The sequence below is a fragment of the Selaginella moellendorffii genome, unplaced genomic scaffold (genome assembly GCF_000143415.4).
Source record: "Selaginella moellendorffii unplaced genomic scaffold, v1.0 SELMOscaffold_35, whole genome shotgun sequence".
NCBI lineage: Eukaryota > Viridiplantae > Streptophyta > Lycopodiopsida > Selaginellales > Selaginellaceae > Selaginella > Selaginella moellendorffii.
This window is the reverse complement of record NW_003314296.1, coordinates 1,390,115-1,407,553: the sequence shown is the minus strand read 5'-3', so window position 1 is coordinate 1,407,553 and position 17,439 is coordinate 1,390,115. Positions and strand designations below refer to the sequence as shown.

Sequence of the window (17,439 nt, the reverse complement as noted above, 5' to 3'; positions counted from 1 at the left end):
GATAAGAACTTGGTGCGTGCGTGGAAGAAGTGGGACACACAACATAATTCTGAAAACGATCAGCCATTGGCGTTTCCGGAAGAACAGGTTTGGTCGCCACTGCAAGGCTTGGATATTAAATCTATTGACATCTGTGTCAGCTTTATGTTGTCTTTGTCCTTGCTGACGGAGGCACGGACTTGGAAAGCTTTGAGCTCCTCAACTATGAGGAAGTTAAAAGCCTATTGCTACAGGTATGTGAGCTTCGCTTCTCAAGCAAACAAGCAATAACTCTGTCGCAGGTTGTTCTCTCGCTTGCAGTTGCGGAGCAGGCATATGGTTTCGAGCATCGGGACTTGCACTGGTACGAGGAGTTTATTCTCTTAAGTTGTGTCTAATTTTTGTAGTGCAGGGGCAACATTGTCTTGTCCAGGGATCAACACGAGCAGCTTGACTTCAGATTAGAAAACAGGCATTTTCTAGTGAATACGCACGGTTTATCAGTGGCATTGATAGATTTTACTTTATCCCGCATTGACACAGGTACGTTCCTTCAGTCATGCGGCTTTCTTTCTTGACAATGACAATGGCTTTCATTTCTTGATTTTTGTCCCAGGAAAGCAAGTCGTATTCTGTGACTTGTCAGATCCGTCGTGGTTTGAAGGACCAAAGGGAGACGTCCAGGTAGCCAACAGGAAGTTCACTGTTATTCATTTCTTGATTCTTTTTATTTTGCAGGCTGACACGTATAGAAGAATGAAAGATATAACAGGCGGACAATGGGAAGGCAGGCAAGTGTTTAACGATTCTGATCGACAGCGAAGTGATTGCGTTTTGATTGTAGTTTCCCAAAGAATAACAGCGTGTGGATACACTACGTTGCGGAGATCATACGCAAAAAGAAGTCTTTCGTAAGTGGTTAACCACTCAATTCTCTCTCTCACACACACATTTCTCTTTGTCTTATGTAGAAATCCAGCGCCAAAGATAAGCGTGCCTTGAGTGCTTTCTCGAAACGCTGCCTGAGCTACGAGTCCGCCACTGCGATTGTTGACGACGAGATCTTCCAGAAAATGTGGAGAAAAGAGGTAACTTTAAACACTCCCGGGAACTAAAGAAATCTCTCCATTTTCGATATAGATATACTCGAGCCAGCATGAAGAACATGCAAATCGCGAAGAAAGTGTCAACTTGCCGGGATAAAGCCGGTAAAGAGATAAAGTTACTTATTATCCGCTAGCCTTTTGTCTCTTTTTCATAGCCGGGTCACGGGTTCGATTCCCTTCCCGGGGCAAAAAACGTGGACGTGATTCATGGCACTCACGCCGCAGCTTAGGTCTGGGCGAGGAGGAGCAGCAGCATGGAGCGGCGCTTGGCGGACCCGGCATTCTCTTGGATACCTCTAGATCCACCGCCGCGTAATTCGCGATCGCCTCCTCCTCTTCCCTCTTTCTCCTCTCCATCGCCGCGGGAAGATCAAGATCAAAGATTTCGCCGGCGGGATGCGCGCCATTTCGCGAGATGAACGAGAGTAGCCCGGTCCCTGGCCTTGTGCTTGGATCGGCGGATTATCGCGCTGCCGATCGCGCATCGGCATTCGATCTGGCTGATCCGGGCTCGTTTCTTCCAGGTTCTTCCGGGTGCTAGGGTTTGTGTCCTAGGGTTAGTTGCTAGCAAGACGAGATGACGGATAAGAAACCAGAGGATCATCCGCAAGAAGCTCGCAACGAATCAAAATCTGGCAAGGAAGGGGAGGACGAGGAAGCCGAGTTTGTGGAGCGTGATCCAACAGGGCGATATGGTCGGGTAAGCTTTGATCGCTTAAAATCTCTCTGGTAGCTTTTTAAAGGTTTTTGTCTGGCGTGTGCAGTATAATGAAATTCTTGGGAAGGGAGCGTTTAAGACTGTGTAAGTTAGCTTAACAAAAAAAACTTTTGCTTCTTCTTGGTACTTAGAGAGGTTTTGTTTCTGTTTAATTGTCTTTGTTTCCGCAGATACAGGGCTTTCGATGAAGTTGACGGGATTGAGGTGGCGTGGAACCAAGTTAAGGTGGAAGATGTGCTGCAAAGCCCCGAGGATTTGGAGCGTCTCTACTCCGAGGTTCATCTTCTCAAATCCTTGAAGCACAAGAACATCATCAAGCTCTACAACTCGTGGGTTGATACCAAGACGAAGAATGTCAACTTCATCACGGAGATTTTCACGTCTGGCACTTTGCGACAGTATGTTTTGATATCTAGTAATTGTTTCTCGAAGCTCATGTGATCGTCTTTTGTGTGAAGGTATCGCAAGAAGCACAAGCATGTCGACATGAGAGCGGTCAAGAATTGGGCAAAGCAAATACTACGCGGCTTGCTCTATCTTCACAGTCATAATCCTCCTATTATTCACAGGGATTTAAAGTGCGACAATATCTTTGTGAATGGGAACCAGGGGGAAGTGAAGATTGGAGACCTTGGGCTTGCAGCTATCTTGCGACAGGCGCATGCAGCACACAGTGTCATTGGTAAGCTCCGGTGTTACGGTCTTTTAAATAGCAGCGTTTTTTGTTACAGGAACACCTGAGTTTATGGCTCCTGAGCTGTATGAAGAAGAATATAATGAGCTAGTGGACATTTACTCGTTTGGAATGTGCTTGTTGGAGATGGTCACTTTCGAGTATCCCTACAGCGAATGTACGAATGCAGCACAGATATATAAGAAAGTGACCTCCGTAAGTTCTCGTGTTAGCACTAAATTAACATTTGACTTGACCGCTGTTTCATCAGGGGAAGAAGCCAGCTGCACTTGACAGAGTGAAGGATCTGGAAGTCCGAGCTTTTATTGAGAAATGCCTGGCGACTGTCTCCAAAAGGCTCCCAGCAAGAGAGCTACTCATGGACCCGTTTCTTCAGAGTGAAGACCGCGAACCGCTTGAGTTGGTACCACCGATATCCCGCTCAACATCAAGAGCAGACGATATGGAAGGTCTCTCAACGATCAAAGAGGAGCCGTCGTGCAGACCTGGGTCCGTTGATTCGACCAGCAGGAGAACCGAAGCTTCTCCGACCAGGGACGGAATCATGGGTGACGCCGCCCGAACGAGCGATGAAAATAAAGAGGGTGACGACGCTCCTTTTGGAGCTTCTAGCCCTGAGCAAAGCCAGACGGATTCAGATCAAGGCGGCCTTGGAAGCTATCAGAAGGGAGTTTCTTTCAGGGAAGAAGGAAAACGAAGCAGAGACTTCAGGGTGAAAGGGAAGAAGAAAGACGACGACACGATATTTTTGAGAGTTCGCATTGCAGACTTGGAAGGTGGGTCTCAGCTTTTTATGTGCACTGTAGCTTAACTTTTCGCTTTACAGGTCACGTTCGAAACATCCACTTTCCGTTTTCCATTGAAGGGGACACAGCTATGAGTGTCGCCAGTGAAATGGTTGCCGAACTCGACCTCTCAGACCAGGATGTCACAACCATCGCTGAAATGATTGATGCGGCAATCGTGGCTTTGGTTCCCGACTGGCGACCCGGGGCTTCTTTTGAGGACAATGGTGTGACAGAGGTGGATGATCAAGCACAAGCGAGAGAAGAAAGTCCGTCGGTAGCTCAAGTGTCTGTACCGGAGGAAGTTGAGTCACCTTCTGCAGTAGACGCGACCTCGGACGACGAAACACGAACCGAAAGTCCGACTGTTGAGGCTGGTCAAGCAAGTGTGAAATCACGGTCTCCGAGAACAGGGCCCTTGTCGTATTCTCCTCGACTGGAGGGCACTTCGTCCTCCATGCACGGCAGATTTGAAGAGGTCACATATCACCCGGAAGGATCCGACCAGTATGATGCACCTCACATCTTCTCAAGTGGTTCCTCGGAAATTCGCGAGGATGGCGATGACTGGGATCTCACAGGAGAAGTCAGCTCTCCGGTGGCAACCTGTCAGGGAACCTTTTGCTTGGACGTGAAAACCGAGCAGACGCCAACGAATCTTCTCAAGATTGTGGAGCATCAAAACGTGGACTCGGACGGGGCTGGCTGCAACGAGGTGCTGGTTACCATCAAGAGCAGCGGGTGTCCAGAGCAGCAGATGGTGGTGGAGACCTCGGAGGATGCAGTTAGCGGTCCAGAAGGTAGCTCCGACATAGCAGTAGCAGCAGTAGCAGCAGCAACAACAACAACAGTAGCCGCGGTTACAACAAGTTCGGCCGAGCAAGATGAGTCCATTGCCCGGGAGTTAAAGCTGCTAGCGCTGCGACAAGAGCAGGAGCTGAGGGAGCTGCAAAGGAAGCACGAGTCGGCTCTTTTGGAGATAAGGAATAGGTGCCGGTGCAAGCGCAGTAGCAGCCTGAGCTCTCCTCAGTCCAGCCCGCACAACCAAAACATGGACTCGTTGAGCCGGCTGCTGGACACGGACTTCGACTTGCAGCAACTGGTGGCTTCGCAGGCGGTGGACACTGCAGCTCAAGAAGCTCTTCCATTCGACTGCGACGCTGGGGAGACGTCCACAGCCTACAGGATCAGCACAGCCGGCACTTCGTCGTCACCATCAACTTCTTTGAGCGCCGTGTGCAAGCCCGACGAAGGATTTTGCTTCTTCGACCAGGAGAGAGCAGTGGAAGACCACCACAGGCCGCCGTCGAGTCCATCGTCCGCTTCATGCAGCAACGATTGCTTCGCCGACTTGGTGGACATAGCCAAGGCAACGTCGCTAGCTCCGGAGCTGGAACGGACGCTCAAGCCGGCGGGGACGTGGCCCGAGTGTAGCTTCCTCAGCCAACAAGACGCGACGGGCAGGAAGGAGAATGGGCTTTGCGAGCCGGGCGCGCTGAGATACGAGACGCTGTTCGACGGCTCGGAGAGATTCGTGGACGCGACGTGCTCGGAGAGGCCGAGCTCCGAGATGGTGGGAGAGTTTAGTGGTAGAGAAGCTGTAGAGCCGGGGAAGCAGCAACAGGGATCGCTGGAGCAGCGGCAGGCTCTGAGGATTGGTGGTGGGATTTGCGAGAGAGACAAGGCCTCGAGCAGGGGAGTGGAGCGATCGGCGACGACGAGCAGCGTCCTGGTGCATCACAAGCAGGCTTGCTCGGAGGGCGAGATTGGATTGACTACGCTGGAGCAGCAGCGCAAGGAGCAGCTCCTCCAGAAGTCGATCGCGGAGCTCGAGGCCAAGACGCTCGAAGGCTTGCATCACTCGAGGAATGGCTACCTTGTGAGCAGCAAGAAGGCGGCGAGTGTGGGGATCAACCAGCAGCAGCAGCAACAACAACAGCAGCCGTAATGATCGATCTTCTTCCTCGATAGTTTTCTTTTTTTCCTCTCTTTCTCTCGTTTCGTTCGTTCTTTTTTCTCTTCAGTGAAGTAATATGTACAGGCCGTTTTCAGCTGAAAGTCTACGTGGCATGTGCGTTGGCAAAAAATGTCGCCACGTTTTTACCACGTCACTCGCCACGTTACTTTAAAGTGCTAGCTAGGGTTAGGGCTCACGCGCTAGGGTTTGATTGCGGCGGAGCCCCACATTTTCGGGAGAGAGCGAGCGCTGCCCCTGCCGCCATGGTATGATTTCCTTCGCGTTTGATTGCTCAGGGATTGAGAAGCTTATGATTTTGCGCAGCCGTCGCACAAGACGTTCCGGATCAAGCAGAAATTGGGCAAGAAGCTGCGCCAGAATCGCCCAATCCCTCACTGGATCAGGATGCGGACCGACAACACCATCCGGTAAATGCCGATAGAGCGCTTTCGTTTTCATCGGATATTCCTGATCTTCTTTTGGTTTAATCTTTCTTGTAGCTACAATGCCAAGAGGAGGCACTGGCGAAGGACCAAGCTGGGCCTGTGAGTTTGTGATCGAGTCGATGTTTTTCCCGAGATCAAAACTTTGTTAACCCGAATCGGGTATGGGTTTTTCTTTCTCTCGTTTTCTTGCGTTATTCTTTGCTTGTGTTTGATGCACACACTCGGGCAATTGGCTCTTTGGCACTGTCCTTAGCGTCAAGTCCTGGAAATAACCAATGTGTGCTAGATTGATGCTTGTCATTTCTTTGCACTTTGCATACCTCCATTGCATTTTGTGCTTTCTCAGTGACAAACAAAAGGCAGTGGAAACCATGGCCGGGTGCCGGTGATGCTTACTAGCTTTGCACGTATTACCTGAAGCTTTGGTGTAGAAAACAGGCTCTCTAGTCCTGAGGCATCCGGTTTGTTTCTATTCCTCTGTGTCGATGACGATACTTTTCGCAAGAGCGTGAGATTTCCGATGAGCTTTTGAGTTTCTGTTGTCACTACCACTGAGACACAACGAGGTTTGTATCAAGTGTGAAGAGCCAATCTAATTTTCTTCATAAGTTTAGAAGTAACATCGCTTTTTTGTGATCAAACTACTGAAAATTTCTGTCAAGTCTGATGACCCAATGTAGTTTTCCTCATAAGTTTCGATGTAACATTTTTGTTGCGATCAAACCAGTGAGCCAAGGAGAATTCTGTCAAGTGTGATGGATGGCCCAATGTAATTTTCTTCATATGTAACATTTCTTGGGTGTGATCAATCAAAGCACTGAGATTTCTACCAACTGCCATTACCCAATGTAGTTTTCTTCATAAGTTTGGAAGTAACAAGCCACACTCGTTCTAAGTTGTCACACAAGGAGATTTCTATCAAAGTGCGAAGACCCTACGTAAGTGACATTTCTTTGTTTTGATCTAACAGGATTTGACAATGGAAGGTGAGCAACCTGTGGAATTTAATTAGAGAATAGAGCGGTCAGAAAGCCGCACGTGGACCCGCTACACCTATCCCACGAAGTTTTAGCCTCCCAAAGAAGGATCTTCCAGCCCATGCCTTTCTCTTCTTCTTTCTTCGTGGTTTTTCCAAGCTTGAGCTTTTCCTTTAAGATCACTTGAGTTTCTTCGCGAAGGATCTGGAAAGCTCGGCTCGCTTTTCTTGCTTTGATTCCTGCTTTGATTCCCGGGCTTTCCTTCTCGATCCATAGGCTCTTAGTTTACTAAACCCCACACCGGAGGATTCTACCTGCCTGCCCTGCCTGCTTGTCGTTTACTTGTTTGCTCGGCAGTAAAATGCAGTAAAAAAAAAAGGAGGAAGTGTCACCATATGTCCCTGCTGCTGTCGGTCTCTATTGTGTCTACAGAGCGAGCACGCACGGTCGCTCTCCTCCTCTGCAAAACTTGCAGCCCATTCTATTGCTAGTGCCGCTACTCGTCCACCTTTTGCTCTTTCACCACCACCACCACCACCACGACCACTGTGCTGTGACAACACTTCTCGATCCTTTCCTATCGGCAGCAGACTTGAGTAGTGTGTGTACACTGTCTGTACTGTCTGTCACACTCTCCAGAAATCCTCTCCCTGTGTCCCAGTGCTGCCAGCGCTATGGTGCTACGTAGCCACAGCTAGAGATATACCAACGAGGCAATTCCTATCTACCTACCCTGTTCTTCGTCTCTTAGTTCTTGCTACTACTAAGTTCTTCTTTTTGCTTCACAGTGTCTGTCGCGGAAAAGGAGAGTTTTGATCGAGTCGTACCTTTGATGCGCTTTTTCCTAGGGATCCAAGAAGGAGCGTAGCGTTCCTCGGCTTGCGATGGATTTAGAAATGCCGAGCCTATGATTGTCTTCCTGTTGCAAAGAACAAAAGAGAGGAAAAGTTAGGAGGGTTAGAAACCAAGAAAGCTCTAACTTTTCCTCTGGAAGAAAGGTAGCAGGCTAGAAGTGGAAGGGACCGAGCGACCAAAGCGAAAATCTTGCTGAGTAACCAATCATAAGATCACTTACAACTTACCCGAGCAGATTAGCGAGAACGAGGAGCGCTCCTTCCGTTTTGGTTTGGTTCTCACCAAACTCATCTCAGATCTACACGCTCTTTTTTCCCCTGCCAATCATGGTGCAACACAAACCAGTTGAAAACGAAAGGAAAAACAAACTAAACAAAGAAAAAACAGCGAAAATTGTTTAAAGTGAAACTTATCTTGCATCAACTCTCTGCTGTAGGTTCCCTTGTCTCTAGCTTGCTAGCTACAGCCTGCCAGCCATGTTAATACCACAAAAGAAAGAACAAGTAAAAGAGTCAAAGCGACCCGACCTCACTTTAAAACTCCCGAGGGATCGCGTTTAGTAGCTAAGCGCCATCGAAGAGCACAGGAACTCCTCCGGGTCAACTCTGATGGAAAGAAAAAAGAAAAAAGGAAAGAAGAAAAATATAAATCCATGAATATATATATACTACATCTATAGCTTGCAGAACGGCAGAACACAACAGGAAGAAGAAAAAAGACAATGTGTATCGGCTTCCAGGCCCTGTTCACTGAGAGGTGAGCGCTCGAAAAAATTGCACTGATCTCTATGTGGGAGAACCAGAAGCGTCTAACACGCACCAAGCTGGAGAAGTAGCGAGGAGAAGAATACCTGGGTTTGGATGTTGTCGGCATGGAGATACCGGTCTCTTGCTCGTCTTCTTCAAGAGCTCCTCTCCTGTTACGGTGAGAAGCTGGCTCCTCGCAGTCTCCGGAGGATTTTCTGCTCATCTTTGCTCCCAGATTCTCGGCGCTTCTTCCATTTCTCCTATTTCTCCCATGGTCCTCCATCTGCATCATTTCCATGATCGCGGCTTGAAAGCGTAAAAGGAAAGAAGTCCTTACTTCACTTCCATACTTTGGCCGGAGGGATGAATCTGGAGGAGCCTCTGAAGCAGCTCTCCAGTGATTTGCTCAACCTTCTGGCCAACGGGCAGGCATTTAGCGATGTGACTTTCACAGTCGAAGGCAGGCCGGTCTACGCTCACAAGTGCGTCCTGGCAGCAAGAAGCCAATTCTTTAGGATGATCTTTTGCAGCAGTGAAGCTTCACAAGACATACCAGGACGGCCACCGATCCCTGTGGGAATTGTTGGATACGACGTCTTCATGCTCATGCTCCAGTTTCTATACAGCGGCCAATTATCTCTGGTCCCTCCGCATCCAACCGGTTGCAAAGAAGGCGCTTGCTGGCACGTCTACTGCAGATCAGCGGTGGATTTTGCTCTCGAGGCATTGCATGCTGCTCAAGTCTTCAGCATCGAGCAGCTCTCCATCTTAGTCCAGGTTTGCACTCGATCACTGAAGAAGGAAAGGAAAAAAAAACCCATGAGAGAGAGAGAGTGAGAGAGTTACTCCAAAGAGGAGAAACTTAACAGGAACTTTTCTGTGTACCTGTAGAGGGAGCTGGCCGGAATTGCTGAGAAAGCATCGATTGAAGACGTAATGCGGATACTTGCAGCGGCGAGGAAGCAGGACTTGCTCCATCTCTGGTCAGTCTGCTCCAAACTAGTAGCAAAGTCAGGTCTGTCCTCGGAAGTTTTACGAAAGCACTTGCCTGGAGAAGTAGTAGCCGAGGTAGAAGCCATCAGGCAAAAGTGTGGATACGGCTTCGAAGCGCATTCTAGCGATGCTTTGGACGACCAGCGGACGAGGAGGATGCAGAAGGCCCTCGACTCATCGGATGTAGAGCTCGTGAGGCTGATGGTGATGGGAGAAGGCCTCGACTTGGATAAAACTCTGGCCATCCACTATGCCGTAGCAAACTGCAGCCGCAAAGTCGTCAAGAATTTGCTAGAGCTGGGGGCAGCCAATGTCAATATGCCAGGTCCGGACGGAAGAACTCCGCTCCACATTGCTGGAGAGCTGGCCGACCCCGAGATGATAGCGGTCCTTCTCGACCACCACGCCGATCCACACTCCACCACTCCAACCGGTGCTACGGCGCTCAACATACTCCAGAACTTGGCGTCTGAGGCACTGGCGGTGGGAGCTCTCACGGGAGTGACTGCCGATCATAACAAGCTCAGGCTTTGCCTCGACTTGCTCGAGTCGGCTGCGGCTGTACCAGCGAGTTGCTCCAGAGACGAGGACGATAGCAGCAGCTCCATGTTGACGGAGCAGCAGCAGCAACGGGAGAGGCGGCTTCCCATGATGATCGGACAACCCGTGAGCACACCGAGTAGCACGCAACAAAGTGACCCTCCCACAATCCTGATGCATCAAAACTATTACCCCGTTATTTCTGCAAAAGGTACATGTCAAAACTCCCAGCAAACCTCTCATCAACCATGACACAGATTTTTTTTCTAGCTCTAGGTAGGAGAAAGAGAAATGCACCAAAAAAAAAAAAAGTTGAGAGAGTTTCGCTTTTGAAATTTTTTCTTTTTCTTTCAAATAAGCATTCTTCCCGACTGGGCAATGTTTTGGACACAGGACACTCGCCGACATGGAGTGAGCAGGAGGAGGTTATTGATCCAATGCCGAGATTGCTACCACTGACTCAGGACGCCTGTGCAGACGACTATGGACGGGGAGAACAATGGAGTTACGATTTGATTACGTGAAACTCTAAAACGAAAGTGGATACTGCATGAGGAACTGCTCAAAACTCTAAAGTTGAAGTCACTCAGGTTTTTGTTAACCATACCTCTCGTTAGATTGATCGCGTACGAGCTCTCGGATTCCAAAACATCCAAGTTCCAAACCTACGGAACCTGACGAAAAAAGAAAATCACGTAAGGTTGTTGTCAAGCAAGAAGACGGAAATAAAAAACTATGCAATCATCCATCGGAGCACAATAGTTTTTGATCCTGGACACTGCTTGTATTTTCTGTCAGGAGACAAACACGCTGAAAATAAAAACTAAGCAGGTCACTTTCGTGATCAATGCAAAGAATCGGCTTGCATCGTACTCCGCTACAGGCTTGAAGCTAGCTTCAACAAACAAGACTACGAATTAAATCTAGCTGGTGGGGTTGGCGGAGATGCAGAGCTCAGCATATCTTAAGCTCTCTTAAATCATGCAAAGTTCATTCCCTCTCCCATTCTATTACACCTTTTCTATTGCAAAGTTTCAAAGAAACCAGCCACCAAACTACCCAACGAAAGACGGAGAAGAAGAAAAAAGAGAAAGAAGAGTCCGCAAGCTTAAAAAGATCTACCAGGAAATCCTGACTCCTCACCAGCAAGCATGCATGCATCGGGTCAAGGTAACGCTTGAGGCACCGAGGTTGAAAAAACGGGTGAGAAAAGGAAAAAAGAAAAAAAAGAAAAAAGCGATGGCCGAAAGTAACAGACCAGCGTTGTTTGCTGATGAGCTCGACTCTGAGAAAAACACGGCCAAGCGAAAGAAAGAGCACCAAGTAAGTGAAACATGCCAGTGAGAAGTTAACAAGCAAAAATAGTCAATGGAAAGAGTGAAGGAAAAATAAACAAGACAAAGGAGCAATGCTTGGGACGAGAAATTCTTGCGCGATTAGAGATCACCAAGGAAGATTTAGAACCATTGCCACAAGTAACAAGCGAAATGATCAATGGAAGGAAAAGGGGGGTTTACAAGATCAAATACCAAATCGACGCCCCAAGAACAGAGACAACACTCGGATCATCTAAACTCACCCCAGCCAACACAAATCGAATGTTACAAGCAATGCGCTCCCTCGAAGCGATGAGATCTATAAGAAAGAATCACAAACCTCGATCCATATCGCCGCTAGCCCTTGCGCTAAAAGCCCCCCATTTTTTTAGGGCTCCTCGATTCAAATATCAAGATAGTTTGCCACGTGGGCGTTCTTGGATAAAAAAGTGACACGTCGGTTTATCGGTTGGAGTTTAAACCCTAATCCGCGGGTTTTTCCCCGAAATGTGGGCCGTTGGATTTCCCATCCAACGCATGGAATGCCGCCAATATGCTCAAACCGCCCCGTGGCTATGGCGCTGGTTTGAATGCGCGGCGCGGCGTGGAGCCAAATTCTTGGCGCAGCGACGGAATCCGGGCGCCGCTCAGGTACGCAATCTCGACAGCCAATCCTCTCTCAGGTAGATCTAGGCAGGATTGGAGTGTGGAATTCCAATCGCAGCATGGCTAGGTCGCGAGTCGCTCATCGCGAGCTCGCGATTTTGCGGATAGAGCAGATAGAGCGATCGATAAGTTCGATTTGTGTGTGCTTGGAATGGATTATAGAGCGATTGACTCACCGGATTTCTTTCTTTCTTTTTTTTTCTTCCTTCCAGATGTGGTGAGACTAAAAAATGGTCCTGGTAGCTTATGCTTACGCAGCGGCTGCCACACACATCTTTCACAGAGGATCGTTCTCTCAATGCTGGGGACCAATTCCGGGGGTCTTGGAGAGCTCGTTTTTTTGCTCGCAGCTCCAGGGACTTAGAGCGGCAACTAGTGGGATTTTTGGCCACAGGGTGGATCTCCAGCACTGCTGGAGCTGTAGATACGTGGAGGATGCACTGGTAGATTCGGACAAACAGTTAGCAGCGAAGGATAAACGAAAGGCAAAGGCGTCAACTTCTCCAAAGAAAGGTGGACGTCGCAAGAACACACAGATACCGGCAGTGGCCACTGAGGAGCTCGAGACTTTGTCGCCATCCATGACTTTGGATGAACTCTCGCTTAGGAACAGTCTCTCGGCTCTGCTTGAATCGGCCTACCGTCAACCAGCTTTTGAGCCGGTGCTACTACGGTCACTAGAGAGGTTTCACGGCGTGGAGGAAGAACAGCGAGCTTTGTCTATGGATTTGGTCAGCCAGCCTTTGATCGTCAAGCACCATAAGAAGCGTCGGCTTGGTCTGGAGAGCAGGATGGCCTTGCATAGGGAGCGTGTTGAGAAGCTGGCAAAGGATCGCGCTCCTTTGGCCAGTGAAGAGGTTGAAACTCCAGCGAAAGTTTCAGCTCCGCCGGGTTGTGAATTCGATCCGTGGTCTCAGGAGGCCGAGGTTCTTATCAAGGAGTATGGTGCCAGTGGAAGCATGCTAGTGCTCAACTGGGACAAACTTCCGCGGCTTCGCTTGACAGGCCCGGAAGAAGTTCGTCTTGCGTGGTTCATGGCCCCGGCAAAGGTACATATGCTCTACTTCTCTATGTTTTTCTTCTAAAACCTGTTTTCTATGCAGAGGCTCCAGCAAGTAAGACTAAAGTTTTTCGAGCATTTAAAGAGAGAGCCTTCCGAGGAAGAATGGGCCAAGGTGGCAGAGATGAGTGTACAGACGCTTCGGCGGCTGTTACAGTTGGGTCAGGCCGCAAGGAACAAGATGATCAAGGTTCACACATAATCTCGATATCCTGTTACTAGTTTCCAAGCCAGGATATCATGATCTCAGCCAGCACTGCTTGTTTTGCAGCACAACCTCCGGCTAGTAGCTCATCAGGCTCGTAAGTACTTCAAAGAGGAGCTCAGCTTATCTTTGCTCGACTTATGCCAAGAGGGTGTCCCGGGCCTCATGAGCGCAGTCGATAAGTTTGATCCAAAGAAAGGCTATCGCTTCTCGACTTACGCAGTATACTGGGTTAAAAACAGCATTCTCCGAGCACAAACAAGGCTGGGACACATCGTTAGAGTACCATACAACGTTGCTGCGGTAAGCCTTTTAGCTTTCTTCTTTCTCTAGAGCTCCGTGAGGTGACGAGGGACTCGTTGTTTTGTCCGGCAGCAAAAGATGACTATCCAGAGAAAGCGAGCTCAGCTGTCTCTCGAGCTCGACAGGGAACCAACGCACGAGGAGGTGATCACGGAACTTAAGATGGACTCGAGGAGATACTTTGAAGTCCTGAGGACGGGTGCTCCCAGGAGATCGCTAAATGCGCGCTCCAAAGTAACAGGAGAGGAGCTGATCCACAGCATCAGCGATCCAGACGAGAACGAGGCACAGTATTTCAACGCGGGAGCTCAACTTCGCCTTGGAATGGACGATGTAGTATGTTTCTCTTACACCTCTGTTCTTCTCTAACATTCTTTCTTGCAGCTAGATTCTTTGAAACCAAAGGAGAGCTTGATAATTCGCCAGCGCTATGGACTGGATGGAAAGGGCGAGAGATCGTTCACTGAGATTGGACGTAACCTCAACCTTTCAAGGGAGATGGTTCGAAAGTATGAGATTCGGGGAATGATGAAGTTGAAGCATCCGACTCGAGTTAAATATCTTAGAGAGTTTTTGTTGTAACTTCATTTTGTACAGAAAATGGAATCTCCTCCTTAATTCTTATGGTTTTCACAGTATTTTAAGCGCAATTCAGCTGTTTCAGTAATTTAAAATATGTGTCTAAAATCTTAAAAAAAAGGGCAGGTTCATTATAGTTTATCTTTAAAATTATTACCCAATCTGAGCTCATAAACAGATTTAACTACATCATTACTAAAACAGTAAGAGCGAAATGACACCAATAAAATTATGCCTTATAGCATGATTAAAAATTACACTTGATAATGATACAACATCATCAAGTAAATAGAAAAAAAAAATTCCAATGGTATAATCTTAGTTCAACTCTATTGAATTTGGTCTATCCATTGTTAGGCATTTCCTTACAGTGGCTTACTCTTTTTTATTAGTATTTTTTATTTTTTCTAGATCTTATAATTATTTTCAATACATTTTGCTTTTACATATTATATATTTGCCATCTCTCTATATTTATTGAGGAGCATATTTATTATATCAGCCATAGCAAAAATCAAATCCCAAACCTTCACTCATCGGATTTAAATTCAAAACCTACTATGCACATTGGATAGGCATTTAGGATTAACATAAAGCCATACCTTAATTAAAATTTTGGATTAGATGGGTTGGACTAGTTTGATTTCCAAAGCCTTTATAAAAGTAAAGTTTTGGAAATAGTGTTCAACAAAAATTTATCATTTATTTTTTATCTTTTTTCATAGTTTATTAATAGTTTCATTGTCTCCCCTCTTTTAAACAATAAACTCACAATTTGACCACTTTAATATTAATGGTTTTTTCATATCCTTTTCATCAAACTAGAAAGCCATTATTGGTGTTCAATAATTTGGTAGAGTTGCAAGTGAAGTGTTGTATTAAATTATTTCATTGTTTGATATAACTTTTGTAGAGTATCAAGATTCAAAGCTAAAAATGTGTATGTAAGTAAAAATTTTCCTCAACAAAATGAGATAAATATGTGAATCAATATATAGTATAGCCAATACTCTACTTTGACTTATTATGTAGTCTTCATCAAATCTTTTATTACTAGCATACCTATTTCTTGGTTTTCCACCTTTTTTGAAAAAAGTGATCTTGTTCTTTAGGATTTCAATCTCTTTATTCAATGCATCACCAACATATTTAACAATATTAATCAAGAGTGCACCACCATTAATAAATTCTAGCAATTGTGCCAAGGCTCCAAAATCTATATTTGCCTTTGCATCAAAGTTTTAATGGTTACCACCAATATTTTATGGGACAATCCAACCCTTAAAGAATATTTTCACCTTGGCATTGCAAAAATAACAATTGGAGTGTCATCATTAAACTTTTGTTCTTTGTCCAACAATCCCAGTCTTGGAGTAACTAACACATAAGCAAAACACAAATTCTAATGGAGAATAGAGCTATATGTCAATGGCATTTTATCAATGTTGAATGATAATGTTGAATAAAAAACCACCTTTATATGTATTATGAAGATGTAGACCATTTCATTTTTGTCTCTATGCTCATCCTCAAACTTGTATGATGGATACAACATTTGTGATTCCAATTAAACTAAATGAGTCATCTACTTTTTTTCATCTTAGCTCCATTTCTTCTTCATGGATCTCCATGACTTTCTATATTATTATTCATTAAGACCAATTGCTCTTTTCAAGATTTAGGCAAGAGTAGAGTTAATATAAACTTGATCACTCTCTTAAGTCATAGATTGAAGCAGTTGAGGCCACTAATCCATTTTTTAAAAAAACTTGATAATCAATTTTTTTAGTGCTTCTCCAACCCAACATAGTGATTATTAATTTCTTTAATTTTGGGACAAATTTATGCTCAGCTGTATATATTTGATGGCAAAATATAGTTGCATATTGTCCAAGCATATCATAATATCTTGTAAGATATTAGAATTTTTTCAATAACAATTTTGGTGGCTTTATATTTAAAAACTTTATCCTTACCATCTATATGTTTTAGCAGACCAAAATGCCTTTACATGTTTCATCTAGTCTTCTTGAGGGTGGTCCAAAGTTGAGTTGAGCTCAGCTTCACAAAAGTCAATACAGTTAATCAAAAGTTTTATAAAGGAAATTTAAATTGAAGTTCTAATGAAATTAAAATATTAAATATGTAAGTACATGTGAGTAAGGCTTTTTCTACCTATACTCACATTTTTGCCCCTCCATATAAAATAGTGACAAATAAACAAAGACAAAAACATAGAAAAAAGAAGAAGAAAAGAAGAATAGAAGAGTAGAAGAGAATTCAACCTCAAACCCCAAAAGCGTGACTAAAGATAAGCATATGTCACTCTTTCAACTCTACTTTGCACAAACAGTCATAGATAGGAGAAAAAAATAGTTAATTCAATATAAATGCATATAGGAGTGAGTGGGGGTTGTTTTCCAGTGCATCTAAGTGCTATTTATATATTATATGATTTTAAAACCATTCTTAATTGCTTCATGTTTATCTATGACATGTGTTGCCTAGGTTGGGTCTTTCTTCTTTGAATACTTACACTTAGGTGTAACTCCATTTTGTTTAAGATTTTTTCTTTTGCTCTGCCTAGGATGATACACAGGATAAAACATTTATTTCTTCATCACTCCCCCATGACAAAGCTACTGTCTATCCTCAGGTAGTTGGATTCTCCAAATCCTGCTCTAGGTTGCATTTGTTTGCTTTTGTATGCAAACATATTATGGATTTTTTTTTTCTTTATTGACCTAGTAATCTCTACTCATTAATCCTTGTGGTTTGCTGATAGAGTTTATAGAATGGGGCAAGAAAAATGTAGACATTACTTTTAAAGTATTTCCCCTTTCTTTTCTTTTTCCTCTAAGTTTTATATTGCTTGGAGAAAATTTTTATAAGCCATACTAACAAGATTTTGAGGGAAAATTTGCTCCAAAAAAAGAAATATTTGTTCAATATATCCCTTGATTTCTTTTCTTGGAACTTTCTCATCAAAGAAAGCATTTCGATATATAAAGGTTTCTATAGCATAAAGACAAATTTTTCCCAAGGGATATGTATTTTCCCTTTATTCTAGATGAGTAAATCCCTGTCTGAGCTTATATGAAAAAAGTACTCTTTCTATCCAATTCCACTGATTTAGCTCTATAGGGAGATAGAAAAATTTGGAAATAAGATTCTAAGTAATTTTAATATCCCTTTCATCCATTTTGAAAATCAATTTTATAGGATCCCATAATTGAAGAATCAATTTACCTTTTTATGGTCTTACAAAGTTTGATGTAGTTTTGTAGAATTTTTTTAGACTCTTATCCTTCATCCAGTTGGCCATGCTATTTGTGCACTTAGGTAGCTCATCATGATGAATCCTTGGAAGGGCTTCATCCATGAGTTTATCCATAGTTTTATATCCTAAGATATAGATAATATTTATGTTTATATCTTTATAGTACTTTATTAAATGGTTTAAATTTACTATTGCAGTATTGTCCCTGTTTAAGGTATGCACTTTAGCCATTAT

General features: G+C 45.0%; 5 protein-coding genes and 2 long non-coding RNA genes across 9 annotated transcripts in view; 5 read left to right on the top strand and 2 right to left on the bottom strand.

The window, feature by feature from the left end:
* LOC9657580 overlaps positions 1 to 1,218 on the top strand; it is a 2,341-nt gene extending 1,123 nt beyond the window's left edge. Inside the window, exons 4-12 of the mRNA XM_024682636.1 lie at positions 7 to 87; positions 141 to 233; positions 282 to 343; positions 392 to 522; positions 596 to 663; positions 718 to 770; positions 824 to 890; positions 951 to 1,067; positions 1,120 to 1,218. Coding sequence (XP_024538404.1) covers positions 7 to 87; positions 141 to 233; positions 282 to 343; positions 392 to 522; positions 596 to 663; positions 718 to 770; positions 824 to 890; positions 951 to 1,067; positions 1,120 to 1,182 — 735 coding nt within the window. The 3' untranslated portion in view covers positions 1,183 to 1,218. The remainder of the gene's footprint in view (positions 1 to 6; positions 88 to 140; positions 234 to 281; positions 344 to 391; positions 523 to 595; positions 664 to 717; positions 771 to 823; positions 891 to 950; positions 1,068 to 1,119) is intronic.
* Positions 1,219 to 1,285: 67 nt separating this feature from the next.
* On the top strand, positions 1,286 to 5,388 carry LOC112349017 (mitogen-activated protein kinase kinase kinase 5-like). Its single transcript, XM_024682588.1, has 7 exons — positions 1,286 to 1,785; positions 1,850 to 1,887; positions 1,974 to 2,201; positions 2,262 to 2,485; positions 2,535 to 2,692; positions 2,748 to 3,273; positions 3,324 to 5,388. Exons 1-7 carry the CDS (start codon positions 1,663 to 1,665, stop codon positions 5,228 to 5,230), a joined length of 3,204 nt encoding a protein of 1,067 aa, XP_024538356.1. The 5' UTR covers positions 1,286 to 1,662; the 3' UTR covers positions 5,231 to 5,388.
* A 35-nt stretch (positions 5,389 to 5,423) lies between these two features.
* Positions 5,424 to 5,980, top strand: LOC9657579 (60S ribosomal protein L39). The gene is made up of 3 exons (XM_002977881.2): positions 5,424 to 5,505; positions 5,564 to 5,667; positions 5,740 to 5,980. Exons 1-3 carry the CDS (start codon positions 5,503 to 5,505, stop codon positions 5,786 to 5,788), a joined length of 156 nt encoding a protein of 51 aa, XP_002977927.1. The 5' UTR covers positions 5,424 to 5,502; the 3' UTR covers positions 5,789 to 5,980.
* A 467-nt stretch (positions 5,981 to 6,447) lies between these two features.
* Positions 6,448 to 8,479, bottom strand: LOC112349018. Of its 2 annotated transcripts, none has more exons than XR_002993263.1 (3): positions 8,368 to 8,479; positions 8,045 to 8,122; positions 6,448 to 7,984 (listed from the first exon to the last, which is right to left on the bottom strand). It is a non-coding gene; the product is annotated as an uncharacterized LOC112349018 (long non-coding RNA). The 2 variants fall into 2 exon arrangements; XR_002993264.1 differs by having other exon boundaries at positions 8,050 to 8,122.
* Positions 8,480 to 8,600: 121 nt separating this feature from the next.
* LOC9657578 (regulatory protein NPR5) lies at positions 8,601 to 10,381 on the top strand. The gene is made up of 3 exons (XM_002977880.2): positions 8,601 to 9,040; positions 9,155 to 10,007; positions 10,190 to 10,381. The coding sequence occupies exons 1-3, from the start codon at positions 8,627 to 8,629 to the stop codon at positions 10,318 to 10,320; spliced, it is 1,398 nt and encodes a 465-aa protein (XP_002977926.2). The 5' UTR covers positions 8,601 to 8,626; the 3' UTR covers positions 10,321 to 10,381.
* Positions 10,326 to 11,487, bottom strand: LOC112349019. The gene is made up of 3 exons (XR_002993265.1): positions 11,453 to 11,487; positions 10,404 to 10,470; positions 10,326 to 10,366 (listed from the first exon to the last, which is right to left on the bottom strand). It is a non-coding gene; the product is annotated as an uncharacterized LOC112349019 (long non-coding RNA).
* Positions 11,488 to 11,642: 155 nt separating this feature from the next.
* Positions 11,643 to 13,975, top strand: LOC9656856 (RNA polymerase sigma factor sigE, chloroplastic/mitochondrial). Of its 2 annotated transcripts, none has more exons than XM_024682590.1 (6): positions 11,643 to 11,763; positions 11,991 to 12,827; positions 12,882 to 13,028; positions 13,110 to 13,346; positions 13,419 to 13,679; positions 13,731 to 13,975. In XM_024682590.1, exons 2-6 carry the CDS (start codon positions 12,009 to 12,011, stop codon positions 13,926 to 13,928), a joined length of 1,662 nt encoding a protein of 553 aa, XP_024538358.1. In that variant the 5' UTR covers positions 11,643 to 11,763; positions 11,991 to 12,008; the 3' UTR covers positions 13,929 to 13,975. The 2 variants fall into 2 exon arrangements, with proteins under 2 accessions (XP_024538358.1, XP_002977925.2); XM_002977879.3 differs by having other exon boundaries at positions 11,644 to 11,763; positions 13,419 to 13,682.
* Positions 13,976 to 17,439: the final 3,464 nt, after the last annotated feature.

Bases quoted from the DNA above. Each gene is read 5' to 3' on its own strand.
- LOC112349017 (XM_024682588.1), top strand. From the start codon at position 1,663: ATGACGGATAAGAAACCAGAGGATCATCCGCAAGAAGCTCGCAACGAA. The intron at 1,888-1,973 runs GTAAGTTAGCTT...TTGTTTCCGCAG, and splicing joins AAGGGAGCGTTTAAGACTGT to ATACAGGGCTTTCGATGAAG. The intron at 2,486-2,534 runs GTAAGCTCCGGT...TTTTTGTTACAG, and splicing joins TGCAGCACACAGTGTCATTG to GAACACCTGAGTTTATGGCT.
- LOC9657579 (XM_002977881.2), top strand. The intron at 5,668-5,739 runs GTAAATGCCGAT...TCTTTCTTGTAG, and splicing joins CGGACCGACAACACCATCCG to CTACAATGCCAAGAGGAGGC.
- LOC9657578 (XM_002977880.2), top strand. From the start codon at position 8,627: ATGAATCTGGAGGAGCCTCTGAAGCAGCTCTCCAGTGATTTGCTCAAC. The intron at 9,041-9,154 runs GTTTGCACTCGA...GTGTACCTGTAG, and splicing joins AGCTCTCCATCTTAGTCCAG to AGGGAGCTGGCCGGAATTGC. The intron at 10,008-10,189 runs GTACATGTCAAA...TTTTGGACACAG, and splicing joins CCCCGTTATTTCTGCAAAAG to GACACTCGCCGACATGGAGT.
- LOC9656856 (XM_002977879.3), top strand. From the start codon at position 12,009: ATGGTCCTGGTAGCTTATGCTTACGCAGCGGCTGCCACACACATCTTT. The intron at 13,347-13,418 runs GTAAGCCTTTTA...TTTGTCCGGCAG, and splicing joins TACCATACAACGTTGCTGCG to CAAAAGATGACTATCCAGAG. The intron at 13,683-13,730 runs GTATGTTTCTCT...TCTTTCTTGCAG, and splicing joins GCCTTGGAATGGACGATGTA to CTAGATTCTTTGAAACCAAA.